Source organism: Oryzias latipes, chromosome 4, assembly GCF_053564925.1.
Source record: "Oryzias latipes strain Hd-rR chromosome 4, Olatipes_Hd-rR_3.1".
NCBI lineage: Eukaryota > Metazoa > Chordata > Actinopteri > Beloniformes > Adrianichthyidae > Oryzias > Oryzias latipes.
The window spans coordinates 18,290,137-18,304,933 of NC_136240.1; the positions used below are offsets into that span (position 1 = coordinate 18,290,137).

The following is a 14,797-nucleotide window of genomic DNA, read 5'->3' on the forward strand; positions in this document are numbered from 1 at the left end:
CTGATGTGGCCCTCAGTGAAAATGAGTTTGACACTCCTGGTCTAGAAGATTGTCTCTTTTTCATTTCAACACATAAATCCCTTACTTTCTAAGCTACATTTAGTTTAAAATAGAAACACAATTGTAGTGTTTGTGTGCACACATATCCAGTTATCCTTTGTCAAACAATTCCTTTGTTGTGTGTTGCATTATTTCTAGTGTCAACACTTGTGCCTGCGGTTATCAGGTGATAAAGCCCCATTCTTCCCAAACATTCAGAACAGCTAAATCTAAGGTGTTTTCCAAGGTTTCCATTAGGAGCTACTGCGGTCCAAACCTATTTCTCGACCTTTTTAGACATTTGTACAAGTTTTACTTTATGTATTTAGGTTTACATGCCTTCAAGTTCATTCTTCACTTTATTGCATCATTGTATTATTTTGTCACCTTTTTTATTCTTTTCATTTGCATTTATTTAACAATTATAAATAATTAACAATTATTTAACAATTTTCCCAAATGCTCAGTTCAAAGAAAGCCTTCAGTATTTTCTTGAGATTACTGTTATTTGCTGTTTTGCAGCACAGCCACCTGCTCATGGCACATGAGTCAGTCAGGGAATGTGTGTACATGATAGTCACTGGCCACTTTGACTGCACCTGTTCTATATTTTTTTGCAAACAGGTCTCAATAAAGAGGGATACTAAGAAAGTGAATAAAGATTTCTTTTGTGTTTCAGAAAAATATCCTTAAAATAAGTCCATAACCTTTAGCAGTTAGGATCTGGATCAGTTACGTCTTGCGTGTTTTGGATTACCTCAGACCTTAGATGAATAAACCTCAGAGCCTAGATGCTGATGGTGATTGGAGGTCAGACCATTCCAAATCATTTCTTCAGGTGGGGAATTAGGTAGAGGGGAGTTTACAAACTGTCTAGAGTGCAGATCCACACCCTTAACACTAGAGCACTATCACCAGGTGATTTTTACCCGAGCAAAACTATTTACATAAATTTCAATGTCAAGAAGTCTGTCACATGTCCCAGGAATGGGTGGACCAAAAACCAAGTTTTTATTATCATTTTATTATTTTTTTCAGTAAATTTGGAGCATGTTTTTAGGAGCTTCCTAAGTTTTTCTTTTTCATTTTGTTTCACATACATTTGAAAAGAAAACAAAACCACTAATTTATCATGTGTCGTCATGTTTTGTTCAATTTTTTATGACAAGCACATTTGTTGGGTGTATTATTTTGGTTAAAAATTCCCCAGCAAAAGTGATAGTATAACATTTATAGCGAAAGTGTTCTAGGGTTAAAGGTGAATATATGGTTGTGACTGGCTGAGAAGAAAGGCAGGCTATTTAGTTTTTGGTTCTAAGTGTAGGCCTTATTGAAAATTGTGTGCAGTGACATAGTGTACCTGTAAGTGAGGGAGATCTTTCTTATTGAAATGGTGCCAAGAATTCACAATCAGCCAGTCACGTGACAGAAAATGGGCTAAGTTACTTGCTGAAGTTCAAACTAAACATTGTCATGAGAAAGAAAATCCTAGATATCATGATAAACACCATTTCTGTACATTTTGGGCTATTGAGAAGTTGGGCCACACCTGGTTCCACTCCTGTCAGGTAAACAAGAATCAGCATCAGTTTGTATTGTCCACTAAACTAAAAAATTCAAATAATACACATAATGACAGAACTCCATCTTTCTTTGGGCTAAGGTTATTGTTATTGGTGTACTATTTGGGCTACTGTCATTGTGTTTTTAAAGCCAATAAAATCTGATATAAGCCAATAAGATCTGATAACCCTTGTGCTATAATAGGCACTTTAACATTGGGAGTTGGGTCATCTAGACCCACTAGACAGTGCTCTGAACCTTTTCTCTTCAATGATTTGTGATCTTCACTGGTGTCCATGGATTACATGAAATCTTTCCACCTTTATCCACCTTTGTCATGGTAGGGAGAACATGTCAATGTAAGGGTGGGGTCATCTAAGATAGCACAAGGGTTAAACACTTTGCTGGTGGCTACTTCCATCACTTTATGACGGTCCACTGATCTCCTGATGTTACTTCAGCCTGAATATACCACCATGTCAAAATAAGGTTACAGTCCAGACAGTTATTAGATCTGAGCCCAGCTGAAATTCTTTGACATGTTGTAAAAAAGAAAAAATGTGCATTTAACAATGTTTGCACCAACAATGAGTTGTCATATTATTAAGCTCCAGATAATGACTACCAACTTTTAGAATACCATAAAAAATCAAGGTGGTTCTGCAGGGAAAAAAAAGGTGCTGGCACGGCAGAGCAGCAAAAAATACTATACACATTTTAATGCAATCTCATAAGGCAATTAAATACACAAAAACTAGCCACAGAACAACAGTTTTATTATTGTTGTCGGAATGTAACACGTTTCAAGTTTCTGATATAAAGCCAGATCTTCTTCATACATAATCAATGTCATTGGAGGCCACAGAGTGAGCATCGAAATGAACAGTCTAACACAAAATAATCCACAGGGAAAGTGTGCTGCATCACCGCTGCACACTGCCACTTCATTACATGATCATTTTATTTCATGTGCTTCCATCCTAAGCTTAGAATGACTATCTATCTACACAGCGCAAAGACACCTACAGTTCTGGAATATCAAACATCAACGTCCAAGTTACATACTAAATAAAAGCAAAAACCTTTGGGTTTGTAGAACCAGATCATGTTCTGATCCCAGAAACTATTTTATGTTTTACTTGAATGTGATGCATTTGCACAGAAGCTATCGGTAGTTTTAGGTCATTTGGTCTGTTGCTCACATTGGTCACTAGAAAGATGCAATCACAAAAGACAAGCTTTCCGCTGAAGATCTAAATGGTGAGAACTTTATTCTCACTAAAAGATTCAAAGCAAAATCCCCAACGTTTTTTTTCATTCGACAATTTCTGCCGCACATCCACAATGAAAAAGAAAAAAAAAAAGACCCACATGACTACATCATCATAAAAAATGACCTCTTATTGCTGTAAAGTGAAACTAAACCTACAAAAGTATTCCAAAACATTTCATATTTCATACAGATGGAATATGGAAAATCTTAAGGCAACTTTAGAGTAGATTTAAAGGAATGTAACAAAATTGAAGGGGTTAGTTTACAGTGAGGCCCAGAGAATGCAGTTGAAGGCCTCTTAGAGCCGCCCAGCATCAGCTGGAAGACACGGACATTCAGACATCTAACGCCGCCTCTGAAACAAAGGAGAAATGACTTCCTGAGCCAGTAAAGCTCTAAATTGAAATATTCCTATGTTCCTAACAGATGATTTGGTAGGAAAGTTTGCTTTTCAGCTCAAAGTTTGCATAAGTTTAGAAAAACAAACAAAAAAAAGATTGTCAAAGATCAATCCTCCTTTGTCATCACGGAGCCGATGAGGTTCTGCTAAAACCGAAAGACAAGCTCGTTTTCTAGGGTTTGGTGTCACATTTTTACTGATAACAATGATCTGTTTTTGGTTTCCAAAGAAGTACCCCACCTGCTATTACAGAGTATTCAAAAACACATCTGGTCCACAAGCTTTGGAACCTTCCACTTTTTAAGAGTCTGGAATTCTGAACAAAACTGAATATTAGGCTGTAGAAAATATCTGCACTAAAGATTTTATAAAAAGAAACAAAACACTGACTGTTTATGAACCTCCTTCCAGCATGTGATGAGGATGTCGCCCCGCTGACTAACAATCAAAGCAGTGTCAGGGCGTTTGGTGAGCATCGGACGGCTGTCTGTTCAGCTTGGTACTGAGGAGAGAGTTGATGTAAGGCCAAATTTTGTTGGTTTCTGTTCCAGAAAACGAGTGAAGGATTCCTTGTGTCCTAAACAAGGATAGAGGACAAACAGGACATGAGATTTTAAGTTCACTGTTCTTGTAAATAAAATTAAAAAAATGCTTAACCTCAAAATGAATCCCTTAGATATGATGCACATTAGGCCTGCAGACTAAATTTCCCTTCGGGGATTAATAAAGTTGTTCTTGAATCTTGAATCTTGAATAAATCAAAAATTTCTTGTTAAATTATCGCAAAAGTTGGGAAAGATTGTGATAAAGGGTAACCTTAAATGTGCTAAAACAGGCAGCTTGAAGTATTTAACAAATCAAATAAAACCATTTATTCCTTTGACCAATCAGATGGACTCCTTTACATCATTGACAAATGGGGATGGAGCCCTTTTATGTCAGATGTTCGCCTCCTCTGTAGACAAGGGTCATTTGGAGTATAACTTAAGTTATTTTGACTCGTATTTAAATTAAATAGTTGCAGTGATATGGAAATTATGTTTTTGGTTGTTTTGCTATTTGTTCATGTATCGCAAGTTATATCGTCATAGCAATATTGATCATCAATATCGCAAATCGCGAGTTTTCCTCATATTGTGCAGCCGTAATGCACATCTTTATTTAAAAAGACAAAAAGCTCGAAGAACCTCAGAAACGACAAGCAGCAGAACGTTTTTACTAACTTGTACAAATCTATGACAGGCTTTGCCACTTCCTTGTATTGCCTCAGTCTGGACATCAGAGCTTCTGGCTTGTCGTCATCATGCTGAATCAGCGGTTCCCCGGTGATGTCATCCTTCCCCTGAGGACAAAAAACCAAGGTCAGCACCTGCATTTAAGAGAATTTAATCTAAAAAATGCACATTTATTACACAGAAGCATCTAATAATTAAGATTCATCCTAAGCAAGACAGGCAAAAGTGTAGCTTGTTTCATTAATTTCAGCAAACAATGACTTGCCTCAGCTTTTCCGACATTCGCAAATTAGGAAAGGTACATTTTTATTATTCAGCATTTTTCACAATCAGATCACAAAGTGAAAGATTAAAACATCCAAAACTGAGAGGGCCCACAAAAAGTAAAGATGAAAGTTAAAAATCACCATTTGGATTAAGAACTAAAAACGTTTCCGAATAGAAACGTCTTGACCTGGTTCTAAAACATCTGACGAAGCGTCAAAGAAACAAGGAGCAACCATTTACTATTATAAATTGCAGACAGTCGCAAGCAAAGCCCCCCAACCTTAGTCTGACAAGCCCCAACAATTACAGCAGCATTTCATCATTAATCATCATCAACAATTGATGCGATAGCCGGTCGCTATGAAGTATTGACCGCCCTCAAGGCTTAGGACTCACGACACCTGCACTCGGGGCGGGTTGAAGCTCATGTTGTAAACTCTTCCGCTGGCGGGGTGGATCCAGCGGTCGCTCAGTCTGTCCTTCAGCGTTTCGTATGGAATGTTGAGGCTGATGACCAAGTCCAGTTGGTACACATTGTTAAGCACCAGAGCCTGAGCCAGTGTGCGGGGGAAACCTGGACAAGGGGGAAGGAAGAGGTCTCAGCAACTGTCAAACAGGACAGTGTTCCATGATGAAAAATGATGGATGTCAAAGAGAGCATACTATTCGGTTCCTTAAGATTGTGTTATGTTTTTTGGTAAAGAGGTTTCATTCAGAGGCTACTCGGGGATAAAGGTGGACCCAGACATTTTACAGTGCAACGGTATGTAGCTGTGATATACTGTAACAACTAGATTAGTATGTGAGTGAACTGACTTGAGGGGGAAGCTAATCTTGCAGTGACACAGTGTGGATCAATCAGCCATAACAAAACAGGGCAAGTGGCAGCTCTGTAATGTTGCACATCTCTAGGCGTAAAACTTTAACACGCCGTATCAGTTGTTTAGTTTCTTCACGAGCATTTATAATCTTGTTGGAGCTGAACACAACATAAAATCTAACATAAGAGGATTATCTAAATTCCCTCAGTTATTCCTGAGTGGGGCATGACTTCCTGTAAATGTATGGCTTGATAGAATTAAATCTTTGTGATCACTGAGCCATGTGAAGACTAACAATCTGGACCATTGCCATGTTTTCTTGCATCCGTGTTTCTTTACAAAACCTTATGATCTAATAGAGAGAAAAAATTATCTTTAAAATAACTTCATTATCCGATGCTCTGAGCAATTATCTATCATTTCTTACTCTTTACCTCTTTATTTACTCATTTACTGATCCCATTTCCTGGTTTTAACCGCCGTTTAAAGCCCAATAGGTTGCTTCATCAATGTTTGGCATTCCTATCAACCACACCGTTTAATATTTAACCCTAAAAAGCAAACAACAATCTGCTTTTTTAAGCTATTTCAGGAAATTTTACAACCTCCTCAGCCAGCGTGTTACCAAAACACTAAAGTATGTTACCAATACAATAAACCTGATGGACACTGTTTAAACATTAGCGTACAAATCAACTCTTAACGAATACCTGCTGTCTCAACAGAACTTAAAATGTTTATGGATGAGGTATAAACTTGATGCCAGCAACTAAAAGAAGAAAAGTTAGGAGGAAGGTAATAAAAGAATTGATGTTAGCACATTTCCAGAAGATTAGTCAAAAATGTGAATGTGTGCAAATAAGGAGCAACAGGATCAATTCCCTTAGGAAGAAAGGGACACTTTCTATCAAATTGTGCTAAAGTCTGGGAAACTAATTATTTGTGCAATGACATTTTTTCCCAGAATTTCCAAAAAAAGTTGTGTGCAGCAAATTGCTAAGAGATTCAGGCAGTTTAAGTATGGTGGATCAAAATATATATAAAAGGTCAAGGCTGGAAACTTCTTTTGGATGTGCATGACCTTCAAGCCCTAAGGCAGGAATGCATTAGGAAATCAGATGTGATCCCCACCACAGCTTTGTTTTTCCTCTCATTCATTTCTTATCACTTGATGGGGTATTCCTCAGCTCCTGGACTTGTTCAGCTTTTTCCATGCAACAAAATAAAATTAAATAAAATCGATTTATGACCAGCCGAGAAGCTGGGAGCTACAACCGGACTCAAAATTGGATGAAAAGAAAAACAGCCTTTAATACAGTGCATGTATTATTCAGGAAGCACAAAGTGTTACTTTTTGAAACTTTGACTCCATATAGACAAATAATAAAAAGAAAATAGAAAGTACCTCTGAGCTTACACTTCATATTTGAATTTTAAAGCTAGCAACAGTGAAATACTTATCCCAAGTAAACTAGAGGATATTTCTGAAATATAACCTTCCTCCTGCTACAAAGTTGGTATGCTTGATTGCTCTGCTGGCAGATCCGCCTCCTATTAAAAATGTATAAAGAATCATAAAGAAAGGGATCAAATAACAATGCCCAAGAAAGACAGGCTGGTGGTTGACTCTATTGACTAGGAATGGAAACAGACGCTTTCTGCAATGTCCAATTGTCTAGTAAACACTTCATATGATTTTTTTAAGAAGAGTTTTGATTTTAAAATGGCATGTTCCCCTTTTACTACTTCTCTTTAGGAGATAATGGCATTCAGACAACAGTGTATTCATTATATTTAGATACAAACAGGTTTGTTGTAAAAAAAAATATGAATGTGTTGCATGAGGTTCACTTCAAAAAACGTTAACGAAACTATAAAGAAACAATTACAAAGATAATATGGAAGTTGTACTTTGTTGAGGCAACTTTTTTCATAACCAGTCACAGTTTTGGGATATTGGTAAAGGTTTTTCTACCTTTATTATTATTAATAAATCCAACAGTGGAAAAAACCCACAAATATCTCTGCATCTTTTTAAGATCTGTATTTATTTATACACTAAGAGATAAAAAGCGAGTGAAATATCTCAAAAGAAACAAAAAACAGAATAAATACATTTCTACTTTTTTTTCCCCCCACGTAAAACAGAGAGACCTAAAGAGGTCGGGTGAAGCAACAAGACATTGACCCAATGCACAGAAGTCATAAAGCAACACAAGAGTTGGAAAAAATGAGTTGAAAGGTCAAAAACTGTCCCAGAGCCCAGACAGGTTTCTGCACTGTTTTCATCATTTTCATTCAACACGTGAAACTAGTCATAAAGGTGCTGTAGTATACTTACACTGAAACTACAGCGCAAAGTAGGAAAACAAAACTATTTTAGGGATTTTGGTACAAATCCAAGCAAATCAAAACATTTCATTTTAACATTTTGGTGCAAATTTTAAGCAGACAAGGAAACCCACCTGCAAGTGATGTTTAAAACACACAAAATACTGATCCAGCATGAAAGCAAAAGAAAATACATCTTTAAGGGTCAAATCTCACCAAGAGATGTTTGTCTTTTGTCTGTCATAGGAAATCATCATCTGCTCATCTGTTAAAATCCAAGGTGCATTTAAAAAACAGGCTTCCGAACCTGAAAAACTCTTAAAACCTGCTGTTTAAAGACAAAAAACAAACTTAAAACATAAAAAGTTTGAAAACCTTTACTCCATTGTAAAGGAACAAACTTTCCTGACAAGTTATCAGTTTAAAAAAATACAAGTTAGGTTTTCAAATTGCTAATGTGATATGAGTGTCAATTACACGTGTGCCAATAGGTCATTGGGAAAGTCAGATAATCTGGCTGCAGGACATTGTGAGGCTATGCAGCAGCATTGTCGTGTTGCTGGTTGACTTCTGGCTAATCTGATTGATCACAACAATGCAACATTATCCCCTCTAGCAGAAAAATAAAACCCAAAACCTTTTTTAGCCCCATGAGTCTTTTACTTTTTTTTATCATTTGATTTTGCTGGTTAGTAGTTTGGCTGATGTGCAGAGTTAGACTCCTGGCTCTGAAGTCTGTTTTCTTCAGGGAATAAAAAAGATGCCCCAACTTGACTATTTTTTCTCTTACAGAAGAAGCATGCAGTGACTCGTTTGATGACCTTATTTGACTTTTTTTTCTTGAATCAACCCTTTTTTAACAACAACTCTATAATGGAACAAAGTATGCATTACCCTATCATTAGACTCATTTAATGAGAGTAGCGCTCATGGACCCCTTTTCATGAAACTGCAAAAAAGTTCTAACATATGGGCCTGCCTGTGATTTGGCTTTCCTTTGTGAGATTTTAGGGGGGGAGGCATCTGTATTGGCCAATCAGCAGGCAGCTCGCAGAATCACTATGACACCGCATTACTGCAGAGCATGTTTCCAAATTACAAATGCTGGAAACACAAGGTAAACTCAGAACTACCAAACAAAGAGTTTGCTTGTTACCAACAAATCAACAGAAAGGTGCAAACACAAACTTGGCTGCGCAGTCACAAAAGCTGGCTCTGTCTTACCGTCAAGCAGCCAGCTGTGACTGCTCAGCTGTTCCAGTTTGGGGAGAACCAGTCCGGTTACGACGTGATCAGGCACTGAGAGGCCTCTCTCGATGTAGGTTTTCATCTGCACCCCTGCCTCTGATAGAAAACAGAAAGGTAAAGACAGCTACTTATGCTAGCTTTACAAAATAAAACAGGACAAGACGAAACATGACCCTTTTGGTCTGGTGCCACTCTTTGGGCCCATTTTCTGTCATTGAAAGCTGAAGCTTCAATCGTTGCTTTATCATAGGTTTACACTAGAGACCCACTGTGGATTTCAAAACACACATTCACCCCCAGACAGATCATCCAAACACACAAGATAACACACAAGGCCTCCATCCATCTGGACTACAAAGTTTCATTATTTTTTAAGTTAATTTTATTTGAACTTATTTCCAGCTGTGTGTCTTTTTAAAGCAAATAAATATACAACCATTGAATCAAAGAGAAGCATGAAACTCGGAACATAATTTGGTGGGCTGCTGGGACTCCATAATATACTACAGTAATAATGTTTGGGCTTCTGTGCATGAACAGAATCCATCTTACCTGTGTTGGCTGGTATGCCCGCGCGTAAATAGTCGCCACTGGACACATATTGCAGGCCAAAGCTTTGCGCAATCCTCTTTGATATCGTGCCTTTTCCCGATCCTGGGGGTCCCAGGATAGCAGCACGGAATAATTTTGCCATATCTACTTTGGGGGTGGAAGAAAAAACCCAGAATCCCATTGTGATAGGTTAAAACAACAGTTATTTAAAATGGGCTAGATTTGCTTAGTCCTGTTATGCACAGGAGAAATACTTACCCTTTGACTCCTAGTAAGCTGCACGAAATCACGACTAAAACAAAAGGTAATTTCGGCCACTGAAACCCCGCCAATAGAAAATTGAACGTACGTGTCACCAGAGCTGTGGGTCTTTTCACAGAACGCACAAGCCTATGCACGCTTCGTCACGTTCCTATTCCGGCTCTAAAGTCAAAACGCCCTTTTTTCTTCCCGTTTTAGCCACTTCTGCAAATGCGCGCTGCTGTCTGCGCCTTTAAGAACGCCTTATTTTACTGGCTACGTCATCCGGAAAACACGCGAACGAGTAAGACGTGCAAAGGATTGTGGTAAATGTAGTCTCTTGACCATAACAAAGGAAGACCTGACCCTATTTAGAGACCTCACATTTAAGGATATTATTGTTGACTTTATTTTTTATTTATTTAATAAAAAAATGAATAGAGGCATGAATAGACACATGAGGGACTCTCCAAGCTCTTTGAAAAAATCGTACTTATTGTTTTATTCAATTTCTAAATGTTTCAGATAATGAAATCATTCTAAGTTTATAGTTTTTCTTTTACTTGCATTTTAATGTGTCTGTTTGTTCTATGTTTTTTTTTTTTAGTGTTGACATTTGGACCTCGAGTCTGTAATAAAATTCTATTCTATTCTGTGAGGCAGCCTGTGAACAATTGAACTAAGAAACACATTGAGATGTTCAAATTAAGAACCTAATTAGTTTGAATGCAATTATTGAAAATTGTTTGACTGCTTCAATACTGCCAACCTGTTTTGGTAATCTGAAATGATTAATGTTTAGTTCAATCCAAATGCAATAAACTGATAAAATCATAAACCTGAACAACAACAAAACAACCGAATGTCTGTACTACTGAGGCGCATTTTTCAAATATAATTAAAGGGAAAAAATGCCATGCAAATTTAAACAATAAAGTATAAGAAATATCATTGAGTTTAACTAAATTAAAGATGACAACCTTTAATCAGTTGTTCCCAGACTTTTGGTGGAGGCGCGAGCTATTCTCGGATTTCCCTACTTGTTGACAACACTGACTGACAGCTGATTACAGCTTTTATTGTGATGTTTCTGTGGCTGCGTTTTGTCCATTAGGAGGGTGGGCAAAATAAAGCACAGTAGTTGGAATAATTTGCGGCCAGCAGGAATTCAGTGGGTACTTGTTGCGAGCTGTACGGCGGCGGCAGCGTCCTGTCAAATAGTAATGCGCATAGCCTTCAGTCGTCAGACAGGGGAGTAACCAGACTAAGCAGGCAGGGAAACAACTCGGATCTAACCTTCTCATTTATTATATGTGTTGATTTTAATGTTACTTAAACGTGCGTTTCCTTTCCTCAGACAGTCAAGTTTAGGATCCCGATATATGTATATATATTTATTTTTTTTCTTGGTCACATGGCTTGGGAGAATTCAATAACAACAAAAAATGGCGACAATCACGTTGCTCTGTGGGGTCTTGCTGCGTCATTAAAAATATTCATGTCAACACGGGAAGCGCAGCGCGGAAATTGCAGGTAAGTTTGCAATGTGTGTGTTCTACTTTTAATGCAGGCGTGCTTAAAAGAGAGAAAAAATCCCTATGGAGTGAAAAGCATGCTGTTTGTTTTTGCCCTGTGGAGTGGAGGGGTGTGTGAGTGCGATGCTGGGCGTTAACGTTTGGCTGCACAGTATTCAACATTTTTGCCCTGTTGTAATGCATATTTAATTGCATCTTAGGAAATATTTGAAACAAATAGTGTTTTTACTTATTTAATTAGCATTAATATGTCTATATTTGTTTTTGTCATTTTATTTTTTGTGGAAAACAGCAACAAGCTGTGGCGCGTCTTTTTCCACTCCTCCCAGTTGTCTCATTCGCTGGCGCAACTATTTCCTAGCTGGCGATGTGGAATTATTATAATTCCCCTGTTATTTACATTATTATTTACGCAACACGGACGCGTTTTCATTTGAGGCTCTTATTAGAGACAAAGGCTGTGCGCGCCCTTGGTCTTTTTATTTATTTCACCTTCACCGTCTTTTTTTCTGCAGAAGTTGCGTGAATGCCCTCGCCTGACACGGGCATTTTGGAGAAGTGCCCTGTTCGGTGGGGTTAATCGAGTTGTTTACATGAAGTGCGGAGGGGCGGACAGAAGAAGACGACGACAACGCGGAGGAGGAGCTGTTACGTCTGCCCGCAACGCCAGCGGTCTGCTGGAGACGCTCCTTGATACGGGAGGGGGGCGGAGCCAGCCGCCAGAATCATAACAAGTCTGACGTCACTCCGCCTTGTGGCTGCTAAGAATAATATAGTTATTTGTCAATAGGGTGGAAATCCTCACACGTCCACAGGCTTCAGTATTAGAAGTCCTTCTTTATTACAGAGATTTAAGCGTATTGTTTATTTTTCAACAACTTTGTCTAAAGTTTGTTCCCTCATTGTTGTACAATTGCAGTTTAAATTATATTGTTGACTAAAGCTATTTTTTGCATGCATAGAATATCTTTTATTCATTTTGTGAATTAGCTCCATTATTAAAAATATGATTTTTAATTAACCCAAATTAGTATATTTCCCCTTTTTAGTTTTTTTTTTCCTTAAGCTTACATGTGTTTAATAGGGTTCAAATCTTACAGTTTTTAAGTTTATTAGGGAAGGAGGAGTTCAGCAACTTATATTAAGCATGTTTGCATTATGTGAAAGAACTACTTAGAAATTCAGAAGATGAATTCAATTCTGGTTGAGGAAGTACTTTGGAGTCACGACAGTGCAAAGAGGAAAAACATGGTTGACAACACGCAACAGGCAAAGTGAATGATTCATGGAGGAAATTCCTGGACTGCTAGATTTGACAGGCTGCCCTGGTTCAGTTATCACAGTGCTGATGCTGTCCCCATAGAAGGTACAGTACTGTGATAACTGAAGGATGGCTGCCAACTTGACACATACACAGGGGTGAGAAGACCAAACAACAGCTGTAAGTATGAAAGCAAAACGTTCGTCACTGATGTGTCTGGATAATAAATGGGTCACGTGATGTAAAAAGTGCATGAGTTTTTATTTTCAAAGGTATTTCAAAAAAATATGATTAAATAACAGAAACTAATAATCTCTAACCTTGGTTTTACTCTGTACGTTATATTAATTTAGACCTATTTAAGCATCTAATTGTATTTTTGAGAAAAAAGAAGAACGTAGAAACTCCACACAGAAAAGACCCACGGGGACTTTTTACTCAACGGTGATAACTCATAAAACACATGTAAGCATTAGAAATAAAAGTTTAAAGTTTTATACAACAAGCCAAAGGGTACAGCACAAAAGCCCAGACTAAAGTTGAATAACAGCTAGGGTTATCTCTCCTTTCGTCGCCAACTTGAACTTAAAAAAATGAGTTTTATGTGGACATTTTATAGTAGTAAAAATCTGACACCATTTTTATCATAGCCATAACTAAATTAATTAGAAATAATGATGGATTGGATTTTTCTGCGCTTTTTAAGATGCTCAAAGCACTTACAATATGTCCATTATTAAGTTTGAAAGAGTCCCAAGCTTAACAGAAATTAAAATTTTAAAGATGCCTGTTAGAATTCCAATAGACACAAGCAGTAGCAGGACAGAAGCAGTAAATGCCTTTAGTGGATCAGTCTAGAATATCTGTGCTTCATTGTTACCAGCAGGGGGAGCTGCAGATCTTTTGTTGGGGTTGCTTGTGTTGAAATGAGTTCCTCAGTGGTAAAAGAAAAATAGTTACACAGGTTAATGTGCCAAAGTTCCTGCCTAATATTTTGCAAATAGGTTATTCTATGTTACTTGGAGACACATGTTTATTCTCTTCTACTGTTACTTACTTTATCTAAAATATGAGCTGGTGTCTCTGTTGAGTCATGCAAATTGTACCGCAGGTCAGTGCACCTGTCATTAGTGTGTTTCCCCTGAAGGAACATGGCTGCGGTTATTGTGGAAACTCCCGTTAGGCTTTTAGCTGTTTTGGTTTATCTCTTAGCAAATTAATTGTGCCTTGATTCACAAGCTTTTCTCACTCTTAGTCACGTGAAACCTAGATGCTTTGTAGCAAAGCATAATTTTTTACCATAGAAAACCACCTGTGCACTTCATGACTGGAAAGCATTATTCTGTAAATGACTTTTCACTCACGCTCACCAACTTGAAGAATGCAACACAAGAATGTGACACATTAAGAAGTCACTGATGTCAGCGACCATGGTGTTTTTTTTTTAATCTTAGTTGTTTCCTTCAGAAAGGCTGTGTGAAACTGATGGGATGTGCCATGTGGGAAGTCCCTTTCTCAAAAGAGTCCACCCCTTTGGTTTTTGTAAAGAGCTGAAATATCATGTTCTCTTCCGGTCGGGCGTCTCCTTTAATGTTATTGGGCCTGACCAACTCACCAGCAGGGACGTGACTTGGCAGGTTGCTCTCTGTTGGAGAAGATGGGAAAGTAAAAGAAAAAGCAAGGAAGTCTATACTCTGAGCTTTTTATGAAGCAGCAATTTATTTCTGATGACAGCAGCTCAGAAGGAGGAACAAATAGAAACTTTGCTGAGCTTTTAAAACTTAAGGTGCCAGATTTTACACAAAAATACTTAAAAAAAATAGGAATCCATTATCCATTGAATATACAGTGAAGTTCAACATTATTGCCTCCAGACTTTATTGTCAGCCACGGACCATACACAACTAAAGTTATACTTTTAACATCCAATATTTAGCCAAGCATGATTTATTTAAAAGGCAGATCTTGGTAACATCCATTACAGAATTTAATTCCAGGCATTTCTGACTTGTTTTTATGTTATTGGGAGCCA

The 14,797-nt window shown here is 37.7% G+C and overlaps 1 protein-coding gene, 1 long non-coding RNA gene and 1 other non-coding gene across 4 annotated transcripts; 2 read left to right on the top strand and 1 right to left on the bottom strand.

Moving 5' to 3' along the window:
- Positions 1 to 2,357: 2,357 nt before the first annotated feature.
- Positions 2,358 to 10,243, bottom strand: ak4 (adenylate kinase 4). 2 transcript variants are annotated; one of them, XM_011474126.4, is made up of 6 exons: positions 9,988 to 10,243; positions 9,730 to 9,873; positions 9,154 to 9,273; positions 5,179 to 5,351; positions 4,499 to 4,617; positions 2,358 to 3,852 (listed from the first exon to the last, which is right to left on the bottom strand). In XM_011474126.4, exons 2-6 carry the CDS (start codon positions 9,869 to 9,871, stop codon positions 3,732 to 3,734), a joined length of 675 nt encoding a protein of 224 aa, XP_011472428.1. In that variant the 5' UTR covers positions 9,872 to 9,873; positions 9,988 to 10,243; the 3' UTR covers positions 2,358 to 3,731. The 2 variants fall into 2 exon arrangements, with proteins under 2 accessions (XP_011472428.1, XP_004068066.2); XM_004068018.5 differs by having other exon boundaries at positions 9,730 to 9,876; positions 9,988 to 10,160.
- A 1,101-nt stretch (positions 10,244 to 11,344) lies between these two features.
- On the top strand, positions 11,345 to 12,468 carry LOC144991879 (uncharacterized). The gene is made up of 2 exons (XR_013655542.1): positions 11,345 to 11,502; positions 12,020 to 12,468. It is a non-coding gene; the product is annotated as an uncharacterized LOC144991879 (long non-coding RNA).
- A 340-nt stretch (positions 12,469 to 12,808) lies between these two features.
- mir101a (microRNA mir-101a) lies at positions 12,809 to 12,916 on the top strand. The gene has a single exon (NR_107088.1). It is a non-coding gene; the product is annotated as a microRNA mir-101a (primary transcript).
- The last annotated feature ends 1,881 nt before the right edge of the window (positions 12,917 to 14,797 follow it).

Bases quoted from the DNA above. Each gene is read 5' to 3' on its own strand.
- ak4 (XM_011474126.4), bottom strand. From the start codon at position 9,871: ATGGCAAAATTATTCCGTGCTGCTATCCTGGGACCCCCAGGATCGGGA. The intron at 5,352-9,153 runs GTAAGACAGAGC...CCCCTTGTCCAG, and splicing joins TCACAGCTGGCTGCTTGACG to GTTTCCCCCGCACACTGGCT. The intron at 4,618-5,178 runs GTGTCGTGAGTC...TTTTGTCCTCAG, and splicing joins TCAACCCGCCCCGAGTGCAG to GGGAAGGATGACATCACCGG.